The sequence below is a fragment of the Convolutriloba macropyga genome, unplaced genomic scaffold (assembly GCF_964194025.1).
Source record: "Convolutriloba macropyga unplaced genomic scaffold, txConMacr16.3 SCAFFOLD_1475, whole genome shotgun sequence".
Lineage (NCBI taxonomy): Eukaryota > Metazoa > Xenacoelomorpha > Acoela > Convolutidae > Convolutriloba > Convolutriloba macropyga.
This window is the reverse complement of record NW_027451828.1, coordinates 24,712-48,960: the sequence shown is the minus strand read 5'-3', so window position 1 is coordinate 48,960 and position 24,249 is coordinate 24,712. Positions and strand designations below refer to the sequence as shown.

At 36.7% G+C, this 24,249-nt stretch overlaps 1 protein-coding gene across 1 annotated transcript; it reads left to right on the top strand.

The window, feature by feature from the left end:
• Positions 1-454: 454 nt before the first annotated feature.
• On the top strand, positions 455-17,566 carry LOC142356975 (synaptotagmin-7-like; the record flags this gene model as incomplete). Its single annotated transcript, XM_075408709.1, has 6 exons — positions 455-707; positions 10,688-10,904; positions 11,405-11,551; positions 15,321-15,414; positions 16,236-16,520; positions 17,199-17,566. Coding segments are annotated over 6 exons (1,310 nt in total), but the record flags the coding sequence as incomplete, so codon positions are not given.
• Between the last annotated feature and the right edge of the window lie 6,683 nt (positions 17,567-24,249).

Genomic DNA, 24,249 nt, shown 5'->3' with positions numbered 1-24,249 from the left:
TGAAGGGTGGCAAATAGACATCCAGAAAACTGTGAGAGCAGAATGATTCGATTATTTTTTGCCATGTTGGAAAATTCCTCAAATCTCGACTACTTGAAGAAAGCCAAAGCAGAGGCGAACAGCTACAATTGGTTCAATTTATTTGACTTGAAATTGATAAAATTTGGAAACATTTGAGTATCTAACGTGGCGATTAGTCATCTGAATTTACATGATTTTTAGCAAATTGTAAATTCAAATGCGTAACCGCTAGCTTAGATACTCGCATAGTTGTTTGCTTCCGCTCTCATATAAAAATCGGACCTAAATGATCCTAACTCGCTTTTTGGTTATTTTTCCATCATCTACTAATGGTGACTTTGATAGGAGGAAAGCGAATTTCAATGTCCATTGTAGAGAGCTATAAAATATAAACAAAAAACCTTCCAAGGGTCCAGATCCTATTTTTGTCTAGGTTTGGATCCAGACGCCAGTATTGGTTCCAGCAGCGGCGGTGCCTCTAGAGCCCGGTCAGCCATGATGAATGCGAGGTACTTCACCAAGTTACTCAAGAAACAGAACAGCGAGCCCAACGGTGAACTGGGTGTGCCCTCTTCGACCACCCCCAGAGGGTCTTCCAACTCCTCCCTGCAGTCCAGTGCAAATGCCGGAGGACACGAAGAGGGAAAGGACGGTAGATACAGTTCCAATGCAGTCATATGTGCCAGGTACTATTGTTCTTCAAATCGAAGAGATTAAATTCCTTGGACTTTTAATAACAATTTTGGTTAATCGAAAAAGTCTCGTTAGTTCAAATCATGACTTGTGACACAGTTCCAACCTGCAAATCATGAAATCAGGTTCTTATGCCCACCAAATATGTTGCAATAGTATTCGTGGCCAGAGCAATTGTGCCTAAATGGTCCTGCCGCTCATTCTGTGAGACAGCAAAGTCTGTGAAATTGTTTTTTTTTACAATTCCAACATTCACGCTTATTATATTGATGTATAAATCGTTCCCAGGTTGAGATCCAGACCCAAATTGAGTTATGATCAGACCCAGTCGAGCGCGTACCCGTGTGTTCCCAGACCAAAATTACAGGGTCTTTTCGGAAGTTCGAGCGCACTAGGGTCTGGACCATGGTCTGGAGATGGTCTAATCAAAGGTTATTTTGGTCTGAAAAATCTGTTGATAGGCGGATTCGAGCGCACTTGGGTCTGATCAGAGGCGACTTCGAGCGCAATTGGGTCTGATCATAACCTCTCCGAGCGCACCTTTGTCTGATCAGAGGCGACTTGGAGCGCAATTGGGTCTGATCATAACCTCATCGAGCGCACTTGGGTCTGATCAGAAATGCTTTTGAACGCAATTGGGTCTGATCAGGGACAATTTTGAGCGAATTTTTTCCATTTTTTTTTGTTTTTTTAATGAGACATGTTGGCTCTGCCAGGAGGCAGCCATAAAACAGCGTTCTGATCAGAGACTCATCTAAAGTCCGATAGCTCTGATCAGAAAACAGGAGTCCAGCCGATAACAGAGGCCGGTCCCCTTCAGAAAAAAACTTTGATCAACTGGAGACCACGATGTTTCTTATGGAAAGCTGTCTAAACAAATCCATTGAGTCAGAAATATACACTAAAAGGTACACTAAATAAAATTTGTTCTCAACAGTTGGGTTTCGTTTTCTTTAGCAATACTTTTATAATTGATTTTTCCTTAGATGAATTAAATACTGCAAACATCAGTTTTTTTGAAATGAATATATTATAGCAAAATTAGAAGATTTTTTCATAAGTAAAATCTTTCTCTGATCAGACTATTTCGAGCGCACTTGGGTCTGATCAGAGGCAATTTCGAGCGCAATTGGGTCTGATTATAGGCGGATTCGAGCGCAATTGGGTCTGATCATAATCTTTTCGAGCGCACTTGGGTCTGATCAGAGGCGACTTCGAGCGCAATTGGGTCTGATCAGAGTCGACTTCGAGCGCACTTGGGTCTGATCATAATCTTTTCGAGCGCACTTGGGTCTGATCAGAGGCGACTTCGAGCGCAATTGGGTCTGATCAGAGTCGACTTCGAGCGCACTTGGGTCTGATCAGAGGTCTAATATTTTTATTCAAATTCATCGCAAATCTTTTATTTTATAGCTAATTTTGCAGTAATATCTCAACCAACGTGTGTGTAAGTTTTTGTGTGTGCTTTTATGGGGTAACCGGTTTGTCTGTGTCTGTTTGTCTGTGTCTGTCTGTGTCTGTGTGTGTGTGTGAGTGAGTGAGTGTGTGTGTGTGTTGTGGGTGGGGGTCAAGCGATGGGGTTAGGGTTGAGAAGAAGGCTGATGAGAGGGGAGTTCAACTCGATAGGGGAGTGGACAATTAAAGGACAATTAGAGGTGTTGTGGTTAAAGGACGGGAGGGCTGACGATGGCGATTTTGAGTGTTTTTGATCAGAGTGGTCAGCTGGGGAGATGGTCTCGACTGCGTCTGATCAGAGGCTACTTGGGTCTGAAATTGGGTCTGATCATAGTCTGATCAAGGTCTGGACAATGGTCTGAATTTGAGTCTGGACCATGGTCTGGAGATGGTCTGATCAGAACTCCTTCGGTCTGGAAAGTCTGATCAGAACTCCTTCAGTCTAGAAAGTCTGATCAGAGATAATTTCGGTCTGGAAAGTCTGATCAGAGATAATTTGGGTCTGGAAATCTGATCAGAGGTAATTTTGGTCTGGAAAGTCTGATCAGAAGCAAATTCGGGTTTGGACCTCAACCTGGGTTGTCTAAGTTGAGGCGAGAAGACCTAAGCCAATTATGATTATAGACAATGTTCAGGCTTTGATCTGTGACCAGACCGCGTCAGACTGAAGTGACCTCTGATTAACGATTTGATGTAAACATTGTCGAGCTGCGTCAATATGATCTTACCAATAAATAGAATGAGAAGCGCAATTGCACTTATAAATTTAGATCAGTTAAGAACTAAGATTCTTGCAAAACTTTAAGATACTCGATAGTTAGAAAAAATTAATAGGTTTAGTTTTGACATGCACCACCTGGATAGATAAATGCCTATTACGCACTTTTTAACATCCGAATTCAGTCTCATTCCCTTTAGGGTTATTTAAAAAATTCTTATAAAAGGCAGAAAACTCAAGCGTTTGCCAAATTCTATTATTCTAATCTCCATACTCACCTAATAAATTACTTAACTGCAACTTAAAAAACCACTCATACAGCGTATTGACGTTCTAAGATATTTTTCTATACGTTGCAGCAAATATTGTTCTAACCAAATTATTCTGAACTAGTTTTAACGGATGAAATCAAACAGGGGCACCGCAGAAGGCTATAAAATGAGAAGTAAAACTGAATATTTCCCGAGCAGCGAATGGTTGATCGTAAACTCGTTCTCGAGTTTTTATTGCAGAACTGTGATATATAGTAAAATACAATACATTCAAATGTGGCGCTATTTGTTAAAATTCCTTAACTATAACCTAGTTTATTTTCGCTTCATAAGTATTAATCCATTTAGTTCATTTGAAGATCATATTTTAGTTGTTGTTAACATGAATCATTAATCATAAGTCTGTACACGCAGTCTGCTTCCTTTATTTTACCACCAAATTCTCAATTTGGCTCTGTTCAATTATTTAAGATGGCTCTGATTAAATTGATGATCAAATTTCTGTTTTACTTGCATTTCACTCTCTTGCAATTCAATTTAAATTTCAGTTGATTCTCTTCTCAACTAGATCTCGCTTCGCCAGTTAGCTGATAAAACGCTAATCGCAGTTTGTATTCATCTGATAAGCAAATCAAAACTCTAAAAAGGAAACTAGTAATCGCAGAGCGAATACAGTTTAATTTTAGCATCCGATTTAAATTTCATTCGAACAAAAAATAGAGTGATTTCGCACCGCAAAAGCAACAATCTTTTGGAACAGTAACCCTGTGAATTTCGCTCGACAATTCCTCAAATCACTACAAAATGGAATTTCTGTATGACAGGGGCAGTCAGATCGCGAATCTCGAAAGACACCTTTGTCTATCAAAACTTTTGGGAGAGATCAACAACGGAACCTCCAATAAGAAGGGAAAATGGAGAATTCAAGTCAAGCTGGCCATAATATCAAGGTAAAACAAAACACTGGACACCATCCTCGAGTGAAAACTAACCCGAATTAAACTACTACCCGAGGCAAAGAACGAAGCACCAATCGAGGTTGCAACAGACCAAGCAGAACGGGAACGACAAGTACGAAAAAACCAACTTAATCTCCAATGGGACCTGAAATTTTAGAAAACAGCCTTGGCAGGTATACTGTGTGGCGAACAACAGTGGACACTGTGTAATCAGAAATAGGTCTGCCTTCTCTATCTTGAAGCCCTGAAGGCCGCCGACTTCTGGCACAGAAATTTCCACATGACAATATATATGACCTCATGACCTTAAAATTGTGGGAAATGTCAGAACTCGCTTTCATTTGCCCTCGCTAAAACAGATTTGATTGTTAAGTTTTTTTTCAAGAATACAAAAAAAGAAGCAGTGGAGCATTTTTACAGCACTCTCATGGAACTCGCAGAAAATTGCGACTTCGAAATTGAGTGGAGGATATAATTCTGGACATTTTAATTAAAAAAAACATGCTAGACGACGATATACAACGCGAACTATTGAGAGATACAGTTGAACCTGAAAGAGCGCTCAGCATCACTGTCAACAAGGAAATGGACCGCTAGAACCAAAAAAAGAATATCGTCCAACAACAGCAGTGGTGTAAATGCGATACAACAGTTCACTCGAATTCGCAGCGGGAATACCCGTACACCAAAGCGCAACAGAGACACATTCAATCGCAAAGCAAATGGCCTTTGTCGAAACTGTGGCCAGAATTGGACATCTACACATCGTCAGATTTGCCCCGCATTGGGTAAGAAATGTAACCACTTATGACTTCTGAATCACTTCGCAAAGGTATGTCGGAAAAGACAAAATATTAACAAAAATACACAGCAGGCTAATCGTATAAACAAGGTTGAAAACAATGAAACCACAGAAAATTTCGCAATTTAAAATGTAAATTTCATTAACTGCAATGAACAATACGACTCTCATTATGACTCTTTCGACGTTAATTACGTCGCAATGTTAGAACAAACAATTCCAACACAAACGCGCCTCAAAGCATGAATAATACAATTGACAACACAGACTGCAAACTGCTAAACGACTCTGGCAGTGAAAATACAATCGTTAATTTGTCAATTGTTAAGCATAAAAAGCTTAATTGTATCCAAACACAATGGTCAGAGAATGAGCTGCTGGAACTAAAGTCTTTTTCAAATGACATTGTTGAAACCCTAGGAACTTTGAAACCGTCCGTTAAATTTAACGATTGGCAAATTCCCGGGCAACAATCATTGTTGTAGCAGGCGGATTCTTACCCATTCTAGAACGCAATTTGTTTAACAAATTAGGAATATTGATAACGCAAAAACATTTTGGCTTAAAATCAAAATTAATAATATCGACCCCCATGTACCATTAAAACCTCAATAGCAAAAGAATTCCCGGAACTAATAACACGAATTGGCAAATAAAAACATTTTACATTAAATTCAAAATTTCACAGAAGCTATCGAGTAACTCACCAAAAAGGACAAAAAGTACTAATTCATTTAGAAGTGAAAATCGAACTTCAAAAGATATTGAAGAAAGAACATATTAAAAAGATGTCAAACTGATTCGAATTCACATTTAAAAATATCAGTCAATCAAAACGGCATTGGATTAAAAAGATTTTAAAAAAATCAATCGATGAAAACAAATACTAAATAAATAATATTGATCCACTAACTCAAACACTTTTGGCAAACACTGTCTTCCGCAAGTGACGGCATAATTTGCAACGTTGTTTTTGCAATACGCGTTCAGGCGGCAACTTAATTTATACGCTGATACGGTCGTCTATTGTAACTTCAATTTAGTAGGTGGTGATATGACTGGCACTTATCGCCTCAAAACGGGATTTTATGGTTTAACTGATATGCCAGCCGAATTTCATTAAGCTATTGTTTGCACATTGACCAGCCTTACTAATACCTTCTCTTGCTGGGATGATATTTTGATAGTAAGCAGAGGACGAAATGAAGATCACTTAAATTTTGTTAGAAGAAGCCTGATAAAACTAAACGACTAAAATCTTCGAATTATTCGCGCAAAAAATCACTTCGCAAAAAATCAGTATGAATGGTTTAGACGCCTTATCAAACAATCAGGAGTAACTCCAATGGCAACTAGAACAGCCGCTATTCAGCAACTCACTCCACCAACAAGTTTAAAAAAGTGAAGATCATTTATGGGTTTTGTTCATCATCTTGGGAAAATTTATACCCAATCTATCTCAACTTTGGTACCCTCTACGAACATTATTAAGGATAAAAAACACATATTTATTTTGACTGCTGAACTTAAAAAACATTTTGATCAGATTAAAGAAAACTGCTGAAGCTACAGAAATTCAGTTGCAGAATATCTGAAAAATTGCTGAAAAATTGCTAAAGCTACAGAAGCTAAAAAAATTCAGAAAACTGAGCACTTTAATCCCAATCTAAAAACACGAATTAAAAGCAATGCCTCTAAAAAAGGCCTTTGATGCGTACTCGAACAGCGTACCCCTGATGGTTGGCACACGGTAGCATTCACCTTGCGTTTTCTCAGCTCAGTTGAAGAACGATACAGCATCAATGAACTCGAATCACTTGGCGTAGTCTGGTCAATTCAACATTTCAAATATTATCTCTACGGTAAGCCTTTAGCTTTTATCCCGGATCATAGGTCTTTATTATCTATTACGCTGGAAAATAGCGCGAATGAGTCATACAATAACTGTTTCACCAGATGAGTCGAACGTTTAGATCCTTTCGATTTCTCTATAGATCATCTTCTTGTTTCAAAAATGGGTTTGGTAGTCTATATCTGGCTTGAACCACAACAAGAAGCTGTTAATATATCGGCTTCTGGCGAACATTTTATCGTCGCTAAATTAGAAGCAGTCAAACGCAGGGCAAAACGCTTTCTTTTAAGTTCCAAAATTATACGGATTTCGCAGAGTGAAACGCGGCATCTAAATCGGACGCAAATAGTTAAAATACAAGCGAATAAATTTGTAGTTAACTCACGGCGCGAAAGGTAGAACATTTCAAAATAATAACAATTACAACATTATTACCAAATTAACTCCGATTATTGTAATTATACAACTGTAAATAGCACAACCCACAGTCCAAATTCGCTTTTCGCCTCTAAGTGCTTTCAAATCAGTCACTTTTGAATAGTTCAAATTTCAAACGAATTGCTCCATCATTTCGATTGCTCCTAATGACGTCCTACTCCGATGAGTAAACTCTTCATAACATCTAACAGACAACTCCCTCCAAGGCAAGATTTGCGGATGAAGCTATTGGAAGGATTTACACGTTAAAATTGGATGTATTTGCGTTGTTAACGCAACAGCAATGCCAGTTTCCATCAAGGACGTGTACATCCAGGCGATACATGGAACACACCGTGGGAGCTAAAGAATGACTGATATGGCCGTTCATGCATGGTGGCCATACATGCATAGGGACCTGTTATCAAAGACAGCAAAGTGCAACCCCCGCGTAAAGATCGGTAAAAATTTGTTCTATTATTCCTTCTAGCAAATGGGCACCATTAAAGCTATGTAAAATTCCTAATCAAGAAACTCAATTAGGTTTTGTAGGAACAATTTATTACGAGAAAGATGAAGAAGTATATTTTCTTGAGTGTATAGACCGTTTTTCAAAATTTTCAACAGCCGAAGTATTTGATAGAGCAAATGCACAGAGTGTCTTAAATATCCCTCAATACTACGTATTAGAACATGGCATATCAAGCGCAATAAAATAAGATCAATCAAAATGTCAATTTTGTCAGCCAATTAACACATTTTGTAATCAACAAATACAACAAATTGAAGCTCCAATTCACAATCACAGAACGATTGGTTTAGTCGGGAGGCTGATACAAACAATTAAAAGCCGCCTAGCTTGTATTCAAACCGCGGTGCTAAACAACTTTCACTTAAAGGCCTCAATAAGTTCGATCATCTACTAACTACGAATATGTCGTCAAAAGACAAACTCTGCGAGTGCGCATGACAATAATGCTGAGGAAATTGAATTTACACGCGCCGGAAAATCAACTGCTACAATCAACATGAACAGTACGCAACAAACGTCAGCCACACAATTCACGCCTACAACCATGGAGCAAATGATAATAGAGCCACCACAACCATCCTAAGCCACACCATCCTATGAGCCACACCATCCTAAGCGCAAGTTACTATAAGGAAAACAATATCCTTCAATCACAGAGCTGGACTATTCTCCGAATTCTACACAAACGTGCACCCCCCCACTCTATCCTCTACTAAAACACCATCAAGATGAAAACGTCGCCAGTTGTTAAAACAAAAACGAATTGAGAATAGAACTATTTTTTCAAACATCCAAAGGACTGCAGCACATAATAACGAAGTACCGACTTCTGATCTCCAACAAGGAATTTGCTCCCCGGATATACATTACCCAGCCCGCCCAGTGCTATGTCTCGCCGATTTATGAGGAACCAGAAACAATTATGACCGTGAACGAGGAAGCATGTGCCACAGATTCAGACTCTGATTGAGTAATATATTTAAAAAACTCATTGAAAAACAGTATCCCATTATTTATATAAACCAGCAAATATGTTACTAATCTTCTTTTATGAACAAATTTACGTTTCGCTTATTTTTTCCCATGGGAAATATGATATATAGTGAAATACAATACATTCATATGTGGGCCAATTATCAAATTTCCTTAATTTCAATCTAGTTCATTTTTGGTTCACAAGTATTAATCCATTCAGTTCATTTCAAGATCATATTTTAGTTGTTCATTTTGATTAAAATTTTTTTACATGAATCATTAATCATAAGTCTGTACACGCAGCTGCTTCCTTTAGTTTACCGCCAAATTGCTAATTTGGCTCTGTTCAAATATTTAATATGTATGATAAAATTGCTGATCAAATTTGTGTTCTACTTCCATTTCACTCTCTAGCAATTCATTTTAAAATTCAGTTGAATCGCTTCACAAATTTATCTCACTTCGCCAATTAGCTGATGAAACGCTAATCTCATTTTGTAGTCATTAACATTAAACTAGTAATCGCGGAGCGAATACAGCCAAAAATTAGCATCCGAATTAAAATTCATTCGAACAAAAAATAGAGTGATTTCGCACCGCAAAAGCAATCATCTTTTGGAACAATAGTAAAGTGAATTTCGCTTGGCAATTCTTCAATTCACTACAGAACGGAGTTTCTGTACGACAAGAACGCTCTGTTAAGTCATAGGATATTGCGAGACCATTCTTAGAATCAAGCATGAAATGGGAAGATGTACCTGGACAAAAAATAGTTGTGAGACTATTTTTTTTTCAAAAATTTGGTCTAGATCGAATGGGAAAACCGGTGATTAGATTACCAAGTCCTCGATTCAAACATCGAATCTATTGAACGACAGAAAGCTGAACTTGAGTTTTAAAAATTCAAAGAAAAAATGTTTTCGCGCTATTGTCTTAGAACTTTCTTCGATTTCTCAAGAGACTTTTTCATGCTTCTCTTCTTCATTGTTGATTGATCTCAATTGCTCTCACTCCGAAAATAAAATTGTTGCTTAGGTAATCGCATTTGTAGCATATCATATGATAAGGATGGGAATCCCGAGTTGGGAGTGATTCTGTCGAAGACATCAAAGGTCGCTGGTGTGAATCTCAGCGTTGTCGGATGTTTCCCTTAAGCAAAAATTTACGTAGCTAGAACATCTTGAATTAAAATGTCACTCTTGTCGTTTGAGAGCTGTTTGTCGGACGGTAATCGGTTTATATGTAACCAATGTATTTTTTCTTATGGAACCGATAAAAACGTTATCTATTTAAATGGGTCATGCACTATAGATTCTTCGTATAATTTTGGTTCACCGATCTCGTCATATACTGAGAACTCTAATAAATAGATCTACAGTTCATTTTTCTTTTAAAAAACATTTTTTCTTTAAAGAAAAAAAAGTTCCAGTTTCTGACAGTTGACTAAAAATAATCGTTTAAACAACCTTTTTTTTAATCAAAAACAGCCTAATCTTAATATTTTAATCATTTAATTTGAAGAAATCGAATAACATCAGTTGATATTTTGCCACTTTGAAAAATTATCCTGAAATTTAAGTCACCGCCACAATAAGTTCCATATAGTTGAGTTTGGATCACGCCCCAAATATTAATATCAGCATTAATCAAAAATCATCGCTTTCATGTTACTTAAGTTCTTGTTACTTAAAATAGATGTTTTGCTGGACCTAGGATAAGAATATGCTTTTAACAGAAACTTCCAACTGAAAAGTCTTTCAAGAAATTAAACGAGTGTCTTTTAATTTTCCCTCGGTCCATGAAAATAGTTTTGCTCAAATTTAGGATGTTTGGCATGTAATAATGGTTATTGAAATGTTGAAAATTTTTCTTCTGACCCTCCGCCCAAAAAACTTTTGGGTTTTTATCCACAAAACCAGAGATCTCGGAAATGTAGACCATTATGGTTGAAAGCAAATAAAGGAAAAATATCCCTTCTTTGTTTGATTTAGGTGTAAGAATGAAGTCGTGAAACAAAACGGAGAATGGGTTGAAAAAAGACCTCTCAGCCACAGTAACAGTTCCAACCACCCTGGGGGGAACCGGGACTCCTCTGCGGGAGGAGGGGCAGCTGGGTCTCTTTCTGTGCCAGAGGTCAAGAAGTCAACGGGGGCTGGTCTCTTCTTCTCTTCTGCCTCATCGGCACTGTCTTCTGTTTTCTCTATTACTGTACGTCCTTCTTTTTCACCGGGAACTGTCGTCACTCCCCCCTAACTCCCCTTTTTGTGAACCAACTGTTTAATTTTCATTTTTAATATTAAGCAGTTAATAAGTGTCAGCGATCTAATGGATGTGTTTGCATTGATATTTGTTTGAGTGTCTTAATAGAGCTAAGGTAATCATCACAATCAACAAAAGCTATTACTAAAATAAGGGCGCCATTTCTAGACAGTTTTACAAAATCTGGGCAAATACCTCTTCATTTCTGTGATCTCACTCCCGGAATATAGTCCCAAAAAGGCTATAGAGACAAATGAATTTCGCCAGGGAAATTTAAATCCCATTCCGATCATTCCTCCCGTTTTTCAATCGGAATTCAATCAATACTCAAGGTCTGGTAAGTATTTTTGCAAACTACCAATCAGCTAAAGTTCATGAAAATTTGACTATGAGGTCCCACATTTAAGTGCAACCCGGATTAAGGGGATTACAATCTATTTTGTTGACAGGATGACAGAGGGGGTTTGCCTTATGTGGGCAGCATCCATTTCACTCTTGCTTATGACTTCACAGGACAGGTGTTGACAGTGGGCGTGATTGAGGCCAAGGGTCTCACTGCGAAGGACAGGGGAGGCACAAGCGATCCTTATGTTAAGGTTCAATATATTTCAAAGTAGTTTTGCGGAAATTTTTCTGAAATTATAAAAATGTGTTCCTTAATAGCCACGTCAGCTATTCCAGAAGACTGTTTTTGTGCTTCTACACACCCAGCACAAGAAGTCAGGGCACAAAGACCTCAGATCAGACCGTCCCAGACTGAACTCTGATCTATGATTTCATTTCAGACCGAAACCGTTTCAGACCGAAATGACCTCTGATCAGACCATTCCAGACTGATTTAACCGTTGATCAGACCATTTCAGACTGAAATGACGTCTGATCAGACATTCCCAGGCTGATATAACCTCTTATCAGACAATCCCAGATTGAAATGAGCAAGAATTAAACGATTTCAGACTGAAATGACCTCTGATCAGACCTTCCCAGGCTGATAAGACCTCTTATCAGACAATCCCAGATTGAAATGAGCAAGGATCAAACCATTTCAGACTGAAATGACCTCTGATCAGACCATTCTAGACTGATTTAACCATTGATCAGACCATTTCAGACTGAAATGACCTCTGATCAGACCTTCCCAGGCTGATAAGACCTCTTATCAGACAATCCCAGATTGAAATGAGCAAGAATTAAACCATTTCAGACTGAAATGACCTCTGATCAGACCTTCCCAGGCTGATATGACCTCTTATCAGACAATCCCAGATTGAAATGAGCAAGGATCAAACCATTTCAGACTGAAATGACCTCTGATCAGACCATTCTAGACTGATTTAACCATTGATCAGACCATTTCAGACTGAAATGACCTCTGATCAGACCTTCCAAGGCTGATAAGACCTCTTTTCAGATTACCCCAGACTGTAATGATCTCTTTTCAGACAATCACAGACTGAAATGACCTGTGATCAGACCATCCAAGATTGAGATGGCTTCTTATCACCCGGGCCGAAGATTTTCCCAAAAAGTAACGGGGAAACAGTGTAAAGAGTGTATAGATAGAAAAAATACACCCCTATTTCTCCGCTTAATTAAGGGTGGAAGAGTGTAGTTATAGAAGTGTAACTTTAAAGAAAAAAATGAAAGGATGTAGAAAGGATTGATCCCCCATCTTCCCTCTGTTTTACATGATACTTTTTACTTCGTGCAATAACCATTGCACCAACTGATACTAGCATTTCGTCTTTCAATTTGGTTATAAAGGTAATTGTGTATGAGTGTAACTTTTATCAGTCAACCCTTAAATAAAATTTTTGCAAAGAGTGTAAAAAGATTGGAAAAAGGGTAAATAAAGTGTATTTAAAAAAATACAATCTTGCACTCTTTGCCTCAATAAATAGGACTCGAATACGCATTACACCGTAATCGCCGCTATTTAGGGATGAATTAAGGCATAAAATCAGCCCGGGCAGACCATCCCAGACTGAAATGACCTTTTATAAGTACATCACAGTCGGAGATGACCTCTCATCACACCGTCCCAGAAGGAGACGAACTCTTATAAGACAACCCCAGGCTGAAATGACTTTTCATCAGGCTATTCCAGGCTGAAATGACCTCTGATCAGACCTTCCCAGGCTGATATGACCTCTTATCAGACTACCCCAGACTGTAATGATCTCTTTTCAGACAATCACAAGCTGAAATGACCTGTGATCGGACCATCCAAGATTGAGATGGCCTCTTATCACCCGGGCCGAAGATTTTCCCAAAAAGTAACGGGGAAACAGTGTAAAGAGTGTATAGATAGAAAAAATACACCCCTATTTCTCCGCTTAATTAAGGGTGGAAGAGTGTAGTTATAGAAGTGTAACTTTAAAGAAAAAAATGAAAGGATGTAGAAAGGATTGATCCCCCATCTTCCCTCTGTTTTACATGATACTTTTTACTTCGTGCAATAACCATTGCACCAACTGATACTAGCATTTCGTCTTTCAATTTGGTTATAAAGGTTATTGTGTATGAGTGTAGTTTTTTAACAGTCAACCCTCAAATAAAATTTTTCGAAGAGTGTAAAAAGATTGGAAAAAATAAAGTGTATTTAAAAAAATACAATCTTGCACTCTTTGCCCCAATAAATAGGACTCGAATACGCATTACACCGTAATCGCCGCTATTTAGGGATGAATTAAGGGCATAAAATCAGTCCGGGCAGACCATCCCAGACTGAAGACCATCAACAGATGGAGATGACCTCTGATCACACCGTCCCAGAAGGAGACGACCTCTTATCAGACAATCCCAGGCTGAAATGACTTTTCATCAGGCCATTCCAGACTGAGATGACCTCTTATCAGACCATCGCAGACTGAAATGACCTTTGATCAGACCATCTCAGACTGCGATGAACTCCGATCAGAGCATACCAGGTTGAAATGACCTCGTATCAGAACATCCCAGACTGAAAATACCTGTGGTCAGACCATCCCGACTGAAATAACCAGTGATCAGACAGTCTCAATTTGAGATGACCGGTGATCAAACACCACGTGCGCTTAACGTTCATACCAATATGCGTTCGATTTCACTTTTGATCAGCGTTTGAAGTTGTCTCTGAACAAATTTCTTGTTCATTGCTGGAGCAACTCGAAACTTTTCATGTTTCGATGTAAATTGCGCAAAAACTGCACAGTTTAGAAAGAAATTTTCCTGCGCTCGAAATTTTATCAGAGGAAGCCATCTTTTGTCCGATGTAGTCTAGGAACAGCAGTACTTACTTTCTTATTTTGTAAACAAAAGAGTTTCTTTTTCCTTAGTCGTTCATTCTAGTTCAACTTTAAAATGAAGACACCATTTTTGCACCAATAATTATAGCTTAGAATTCTTTTGGAGCATTTTTCTTCTCGTTCAAGGCTCGAGTAACTCGAAACCTTTCATTTTTCTTTCTAAAGTGCGCAAAAATTGCTCAGAGTGTGATTTCCCATCGATGGAAGAAATTGGTTAGAATTTTTTTCATGCCACAGCGTTCAACACCGGACATATTGAATAATCACATAAGCAGAGGATTGAATTTTTAGATTTAAATAATAGCAGTCTAGGAATTTTAACCTACCTCCATTTTTTGTTCTAGAAAAACTGTTTCTTTCTGATGAGCTGAAAACTTCAATTCATCATTTGACTGGGACGCTGGTTTTTCTTTTATACTAGGTGATTTTAAAAAATTTAACAGACACTGATACTGCTGTAACTCAATGAGCAATGTAATTTTTTACTGATAATTCTAACTGTTCAACTGTTTTTTTCTTAGACTGTACTTATTGCCCTTTTGGTTTACAAAAATATGAGGCACTGCCTTCATTTTTAATTAGTAAATTTCCTTTTATGCACAATTTTTTCTGTATTGCAACGGTTGAAATATAAATGAATTCCCTGAATGAAAAATAGTACTACCGTTTGTATCAAACAAAAATCGTAAAGAGTCGAAAACTCGTAAATTTTTTTTTTGCTGAACAATTTTTGGTTTTGGTTTTAAGCTTTTTTGCTTTCCATATTCTTCAACGTGTACAAGCAATTCAAATGAGCTATTTTATTATGATCATTCCTTTCATTTTTTGTTTTAATTTCTCTATGGACCGTACGGAATAGACCTAAATTTGTTTGCCCAATTCGGGTATAGGCCAAACGTTGAGAGCGCGCCCAAAATTTCCTGCCAGCATTGATCTTTCGTCGTACCGGACCCTAATATCAGAGATCCAGGTCCGTCTGGCCCATAACTGTCTTGGGTCGCAGGGTAAGCTAGGGTAAGCTTGGGTCAACTTGGGTAAGCTTTTACTAAGTCAAATGAGACGCTGTTTTGTTTTAAAGGTGCTGCTGTTACCAGAGAAGAAAAGAAGACAGGAAACCAAAGTGATATTTAAGAATCTTAGTCCCACTTGGAATGAAAACTTAACATTCTCAGGTACGTTTTAAATGTTTCATCATTGTTAAAAAATCCTCTATTACTCAATTTATTTAGAAAAAAAACTTGAGGATTCTCATAAATTTGTACTCAAAATAAATTCCCAAAAAATTTAACACAGTAAATCGTTTTGAGCACACACACGAGCATACACACGTGATCGTTGACTTTAGTGACACAGTTTAAACTGCCATAAAAAGATATTAGGGACCAAATTTCGGTGACGAATTGTGCTGAATATTGATTTGATTTTGATAAGTGAGCCTAATTCTTTGCGAAAATCCTGCAATTTCGAACAGTTTATTAGGAAGAATGTTATCGCCATCGTAGCAAGATAATTATTTCTACTGGGTTCATTTTGGCCTTCATTGATTTCATGTTCATAACATCAGAAGACATAAAACTGCAGAAATCAAAGTGGCACCTTGATTTCTGCAAATTTACCCTAGCTGTTTTAGCTTGAAAAATGGAAAAAATGACACCTTTTTCACAACATTGAATTGTTTCATTAAATATGACTCGGAATATGAAAGATGAAAAACAAAAGTTACACCAACATGGACAAACCAAGGACATCGGAAACAAAAGTCGGATCTTTTCTGTTTGTGCCCCCCCCCAGCTTAGTGGGCGCATATTATTTGATTATTTGCACCCCCCGGACGCGCGTGTCATATTTTTACATGATGATGTACTATGTAATGGCACGTGCTCTGTAACTGGGGGCGCAGAACGTACTGGGGGGCACAAACGTAAAATATTCCAAAAGTCAAATTTATTTTGCCTTTACTTCCATGAAAATACTGACATTTTTTCACATTTAGGCGTGCCTTTGGACAAACTTCAGAAACGCATTTTGCAACTGATGGTTCTGGACTATGACAAGTTTTCGCGAGACGACCCAATCGGGGAGGTCAACATCCCAATGTGTGAGCTGGACTTCACCCAACCCATAAATCTCTGGAAAGATTTAAACCCCATTGCCAAGGAGAAGTACAAGAGGGGGGAGATATTGTTGTCTCTCTGTTACAACCCAGTTGGAGGTATCATGACTATTATTGTGGTCAGGTGCAAAGAATTGAAGCCTATGGACATATCAGGAACATCAGGTCAGGAACATCAGGAATATCAGGTCAATAATATGCACCCACTAAGCTGGGGGGGGGGGGGGGCACAAACGGTAAAGATCCCAATATTCATTTAAATCACTATTTTTGAAAGAGAGCTCTAAATAGTGATTTAAAGGAATAATGGGATCTTTCCCGTTTGTGCCCCCCCCAGCTTAGTGGGTGCATATTATTTGCTTGCATCCCCCAGAAGCACGTGCCATATTTTTACATAATGATTTACTATGTAATGGCATGTGCTCTGTAACTTGGGATACCATAACGTACTGGAAGCATAACTGGAAAAGATCCCAATATTGAATTAGATGAAATTTTTTGACTTCTACCGAATATGAATTTTATATAATTTTTCGGCTTTCACAATTTTTGTATGATTTCCAGGACATCGCATATGATCTTTGTATGGCTACTAAAATCATGCATATCGTGTGACCAGTATGAAATTAAAGAAATTTGTATGTCGGGTGAAACGGGTGGTTCCGATATCATTACATTGGATATCAATTACCCTTAATCCACTAAATTCCATCCATAAAACTCCACAAGATGCTCCCTGAAAAATTTATGGAACATGGTCTTGATTTTATAATGTTCAATCTCTAATGTGTTGTACGGTCAAACGTTTCCCAAATTAACAGTTTTACGTTTTTTTGTTTTCAGACCCGTACGTCAAAGTGTATCACCTCTACCAGGGCAAGCGAGTAGCCAAACACAAAACCCAGTGCCGAATGCAGTCCTTAAACCCAGTTTTTGACGAAACTTTTTCATTCACAGTTCCCACAACCAAACTTGAAGACACTCAATTAGCAGTCGTGGTAATGGATAAAGACATGATAAAGTGGAATGAAAAAATTGGGAGTGTGATTTTGGGAAAAAGATCCGGCCAGAAGGAAATGCAGCATTGGCAAGATATGTTGAAATCACGACGAACTCCAGTTGTAATGTGGCACTATTTAAGAGCTGATCTTGACTAGAGACAAAATGAAGCTTATATACGCATACATTTCAGATCTGCTGTCTTATTTTCGAAGTTTCTCTTTTTTAAAACAAGTGAATTCAATATCTAACCAGATAGCCCTAGTTGAAGTTTTGCCCAACAAAAATAAGAAATGATCGTTTTGGATCGGTATTTTTTGGGAAAAACTGTCAAGCCCTTTTGTTTTTGACCCGTATGCACGTTATGGAGCGTCTTTTAGACCTAAGAAATGACTGTAATTTTGGGCAACTTTTTAGCACAATTTGTTTTAAATCTGAAAACAATCTCAGTAAGAACTAAGCTGCCTTTAAAAAATCTGCCCAAAATTCTGTAACATTTTTCAGTCAATACTTATTTGGATCGTTGTTGGATCTAAACCAAGTTTCAGTTTTTGTTAAATTTCACCACGTTAATTTTATTTAGCAGATCTGAAATATGTGTTACCGGATGCATGATAAAAGATTAAGCACCGGTGCTAATTGATAAAAACTATTTTTCAGATTTTAATTATATTGTAACAGTTAGTTTTGTAACAAAATCGATATTATTTACTCTGATCATTTGCAAATTCGACTATTTATATATTCCTAATCTCATTCAAATAAATTCAACTTCAAAAATGTCGCAACTTTTTAACGGTTGAGATTAAAAGAGTGCTACTTGTTTTGATGTAAGGAGCCGGTGAACAATTTTTTAGCTTGTTTTTAATGGCTGCAATTACGACAGCCGATAAGAGCTGTTATTGGCCTTCTCTTGTTTTTTTTTACAAACCACGGAGAGTTTACAAAATGAGAGGCAATTATGGTGATCTTGTTTTCTTAATGGTTAAGTGTCCGCTGAAAAGGGTATACGTGACAACGCACGTAACAAGAAACCATTTAGACTAAACTGCCGAACAGAGGTTAAACGCAAAAAGAAGAGGGCAAAAAACTTTTTTGCATGAGCAAAACAAAAAGGTTTTTGTTCATGCAAAACTTTGAGAGAGAAAAAATTACTCGTGCGATTCTTTCCTGGAGTTTTTTATTATAGCTGCAAATCTGTAAGCTGCGCGGAGCTATATTGAGGTGCTCTTGGTTCTTTTACAATTCAAAGAATTTGAATTGTAGTCGCGCGCTGTCCTTTTTCACGACTCGAAGTGAGTATTTAAGAAGTCCTTTTTTAAAATCAATTTTATTGGAGTGAATTTTGAAGCAGGCTATTAAATGCGTGAAAAAATTTGGAGTGATTTTGTTGCTGAACAAAATGAAGAGTAAAGCGAAAAGAGAGTGGTTTTTTGTTCTTATCGCTGTTTTCTAGAGCGAGAAATTGAGGTGTGAAAAAAATCTGTAAGCGAGCGAAAAAAATTCTGTTAGCGAGCGAACTTTTTTGTTCACGCGCAGCATTTTTGGAAATTTCTTTGGTTAACAGATTTTGTTATAATTTTGTTTTAATTTGAGTCTGGTTGTGGTAGTGGTTTGAAGGCTTCTGGAAACTCGTATGAGTTTTATGCTAATTCGGAGGTTTTTCATGTATTTTGTTGATTTTTGGGCTAATTTCTGCGATTTTTTGACGAATGTTTTGTTTTACTGCCTCAAATGGGTATTGAAAAGCGTCTTATGTCTTGAGCAATTTTTAGATAATAAGTGGTTACAGTTTTTTGGATATGAAGTATTTTTTTGTTGAGAAGTATGACTAAAAATGGCAAAAATTTTTTGCAGTTTTTCGTTTTCTTCCCGTATAATAGAAAACTTTCTTAACCTATTATGATTTACCTATTGTTTTGCGAACAACTGGATACTCTATTGGCTGAAGAGATTTTTTCATTGGGTTTATGTACTTCTATAATATTAAATTTTTTTAAATTTTTTCCAGTCTTTAGTCCAAGTTGTTTGTAATTTGGCTTCAAGTATTTTTAAAATATTCTCATAAGTGGTTTAAGTAGGTACTAGTTGTTTTGATGAAGTAATTTTTGGCAGAGATAATTATTTTGGGATCTCAGTTTATGACAAAACTTGATCAGATTTTTTATCATAATCTACCTTTTTACTTTTTTGTTTTGTGGTTTTGCTTGAAGATAATGATAAATTAGTGGAGGGACGTTTGGCCGTGTTGAGTGGATGGCGTCTAAGTGGATTTCACTTTGAGTTGTTTCCGGAGTTCTTCCAGCTATGTTTTTTTAAAGATCTGTTCAAACATTTTCATGATTTTTGAAGTCAAATTGGAGTAATGATTTTGTTCACGTCGAAACTGGAAACGGAGTGCAAAAGCAAGTGGTTTTGCGGCGAGGAATTTATTTGTTTTTATTTTAAAGTAGAGTGAGAAAATGGTGTTTGAACAAAAATTCGTTTTCTCGATAGTGGCTTTTTGTTCACATGCGACAATTTCACCTCAATTTTTACTGTTTTTTCGAATTTTTGGACCGGGTTTTTTTTCTAAATAGCTTTTCCGGTCTATTAATAGTTCGCTCTAGGCCTATACTTTTTTGTTTGAACCAATTATTTTTCTCGTTAGTGTTATTTTTGTTCACGTGTGGCATTTTGACATTGATTTTCTGTTGTTTTTTTTTAATTTTCTTGATCTAATTTTTTAGAAATGGTTTTTCCAATTCACTCAAAGTCCGTTCTGGGTCTAATTTTTTTGTTTATCTATTGAAAATTCTTTCAATTGTCCTACTATGGTTTTTTTGTTTCGTCATCTGACGCTCTTTTTCGTATTACATTTGTTCTCACAGCAAAGCTGAAAAAGTCAAATTTTCTGAATTACTTTTTCCTCTCACTAACGGCGTTTACGCGTGACGTCATTACTCATTCTCTCTCTAGCAAAGGTTTCAAAATCATTTGCGTGATTAGATTTTGGTCATACGTGACATACCTCACTCAATAAACTGACTTCTGCTCTTTAATATTTAAGTTTAATTTGAATTAGTTCAAAGGACAAAGGAACTTATATGTGCAGTGAAGGTCCCTAATAAAAGGCTTCTGCGGAGTGCATGTTATTAATCTTTATTAATATATCGCTGCTTTTTTTCCCTAGCGGCATCATTTTTTTTCTATTTAGATCCGTATCTGTTTCTATCTCTATTTTACGGCACGCAAACCTTTTCTTTCGCAGCTAGTCCGGAATCTGCCTGCTATATTGTTTCCACTCTGATCTTTTCAGTCACTTTAGTTTATATTAAGTTTGTTTGACAAGTTAACAAGGTTAACAAACATGTTTAGACAAGTATACAGTCTCAATTCAGATATTTATTAGATCTTTAGATACTATTTGGAGCATTTTTTGGCATCTTGCCGTTTTTGATTTCTTTTTAGATGTTTTCATGTTTTTTCAAGTTATAACTGTCGTCTGCTGGGAGTTTATGGTTGAACTTGATCATTCTGGCAGTTTCCTCTGTTCATTTCATTTTAATTTGAATTTGTTCGAAAAAGACAAAATGTACTTTTTAAAAAACTTTTTTGGTTTCTTTTTAAAGTTTTCGGCTTTCTCTGTTTATTGAACAATTCACAGTAGTCTTTTTGTGAAGTTTTTAAGGGAAAATGAATGTTTTTAAGGATAATGCATGTGGTTGGGTTGCTTCGGACACTTTAAAGTTCGATCAGGCAAATTCTACTTCAAAAAACGAAAATTGATTTGTTGTACTTTTGCTTGGCGTGGTTTGTGTTGTTGTGGTTGAGCAAGCTAATAGGTAAGCGAGGTAAGCCGAAAATTTTTGGCATACCCAAATTTTAAATTGCCCCTGGCGGGTAGGTGGGCGTGGTTTCCGGATTAAATCCCACAGAAGATGAGAGACATGGCCATGGATAGCGATCCGCTGAGGCCCTTACCAACTAGATGTCTAAAAATTGACCAATTCTTTGTTTCTTTGTTGGTGCATTGGAGAACATTATGCATGATAATACTATGCGCAGTGTTGATTGTAACGGTTAACAATGTATTATTTCTAATAGATTAATTATTACATAACTTTCGGCTTGCTTTGATTTTGGCTTAAATTTACTCTGGCTTACTTTACGTTCACCGGTTTGCGTTTAATGGGCAAGCAATTTAATGGTTATCACGAGGGCACAAGACAAGACAATTTTTGCGGTTGTCTCGGTTTTAACTGTACCATCTGACGACACATGTTAATTTTTTTCTGAAGAAGCTGCTTCAGATGGTGTATTGAGAATATTGTTCTCAATTGATTGAGGCAGAGAACTGAAAGACAATTTGAGATTTTCTTTTTTTTCATATTCTTCAATTATATTAATCTTGTTGACTTATATTAATGCACATTTGCTTTGTTCTGGTCTTAAAAATAAGGATATTTTTCATGAATTTAGGAGATATGCTTATATCTTTTTTTTCAAAAATTATTGCGCTTTTGAGTCAGTTGTCTCAGGGTCTCTGCCGGAAATCTACTGGTTTTTTTCATTTCTCAAGTCATATGACGTCACGCCGTATAAATTTGAAGCCATGCGTTATTTTGATTTATCCAAAGAGTACTTGCTTGCCTCCCATTCATTAATGCAACCGATCACAAAAATTAGACTGGCTGATGTTCCAGATCCAATTAGCTGAAAATACTCTAATATGGAAGTTTTCACATCCTGGAAAAAAATTAATCTAGTTAAAACCTCTATTGAAAAAAATACCTTTCTTGAAAAGTTTTTTTGGCCTCCTACAGTTTCTTTTCTTACTTTGCTACAAAATAAATTTACTTCTTGAATTTACTTCTGTTGAAAGAAGATTTTACTTCTTGGATTTACTCTTGATTTCACTTGAAAGGAGATTTCATACCGTAACGTTATGACTTGTTTTTTTCTGGCAAAATTTAGCACTTATCAATTGATAACAACCATGTCGTATATTTGAATTTTTTCTTTTGCATTACATTAGAACTACTCACGCCACTAGAACGCCACCAGAGCATTAGAACGACTCACGCCACTATGTAGCTGACTACACTACAAAATTGGACACAGCTTGTTGCTTTTTTGACACCTTTTGACAACGGAACACTTGTCGTGTAGTCTTCTAAGGTTGTTCCAAATTTGTGTAGGTTTCAGTTTGAGTTTACAAACTTTTCAGGGAATAATTCTCGCAATCTTAAAAATTGGTTGTCGTAAATATATGCCAAAGTGTAACAAGAAATCATTCCAAAAATGCTAGAAAATTCTCACCTGAAAAACGAAAACTCTTACCTGAAAAATGAAAACTCCAAACGTTTCAGAAGGCTCTGTGAGAATGTATTTGATCGAATCCATAATCGGTTGGGTATGAATCCTCCTTCCGTTCAAATATAAATTTTTATTCAGCGGGCACATTCCAGACCACTAAAATCTTATTGGTTTCAGTGGTGATAGTTCATATGTTTAGAGTAACCGAATTTCTATTAAAAGCATCAAAGAGCATGCGAGATTTTAATGCTCTATTTTAATGACCTATTTCTGATTTTAATGGCATATTAATGGTCTCATCGGGATTTTTTCATGTAATAATTCAACGAGTTTTGATTTTAATGGTTCTCTGTCTTCTTGTAAGACGTGTTCGTACCTTTTTTGATGGCTATGAGCTTTTGAAACCTGATAGAGCGATAAAACAAGGAGAAATCAGCTTGCAAAGCATCTTATAGTCCTCTTATAAGAACTATTTTCAGGGTATAAAATCTGGGAGGGTATAAAATGAGGTTAAAAAGTCAGTTTCTTTTTTGTGCCTCATTTTGGCATGGTGCTTCACATTTCCCTCTGTTTTCTGATTGATTCTTTGACAAATTGGTCTACACCTGACATTGTTGTTAGTTCACAGGGGTCTTTTGACAATTACAAAATTTTCAATACCAGGCTTTAAATTGTACTGAACTTTGCAACCTTAAGACTTTCAAAAAATTTGCTATTTTTAAATCTATTTTAAAACTTAGGTCCACTGAAGCGTGATAGAAGTTTGCAGAGTGGGCGTTGGGTATGTTCTAGGAAAAAATCAATAGCCTTGAAAGCATTAGAACTAATGGCTTTAGTGACATTTGTTTCGACTTTTACATAAACATCTTTTTTTAAGGACGAAGAAAAATTAAAAATGGTTTTGAAGACATCAATATCAATTATCTTGATTACATTATTAAATTTTTATCCTCTTGTTTTTTCGATTTTGTTTAGTATATTTGTTGTTTATGTTTCAGCTCGAAGGGTTAAAAAAGTACCAAAAACTCTCTCCGAATTCAGATGAAACGTTCTTCTAGCAAAAGGTTTTATCTTTTTTTCCTTAAGGTGCTCACATTGCTAAGAAGTTGTTATATAAATATCATTTTTTAACGTCTTGCATTCTGTTTATAAATGTTTCATCTTTTTTAGTTAACAAAGAAAATTTTGTTTGCTTTGTATTTTCTGTTAAGTTATTCGTGGGTATTGGTTTTTTATTAAAATGCAAGATTTTGACGCATTCGTACATTTTGATGACTTGCAAACACTTTGCCGTTAAACTTTTTATAGCCTCCTTCTCAAAAAATCGAAACCCCAATTATTCTTTCCTTCTTTAATGAACGGGATATACACTAAGAGACCACTAAATTGAGGGGAGCAATAACGATGAAGACACGCAAGTAAAGTATAGGTAAGTAATGTGTATATGGTGGCCTCCGGGCCCCCGAGCCATGGAGACATATACACATATTACTCAAATTTTCCATTTTTCATATTTACCTTATTTTGACTGATATTTACACAAAAATTTTTTTTCTTGTAATTTTTTACTTGATTTAGAAAAAATAATATAAAAAAT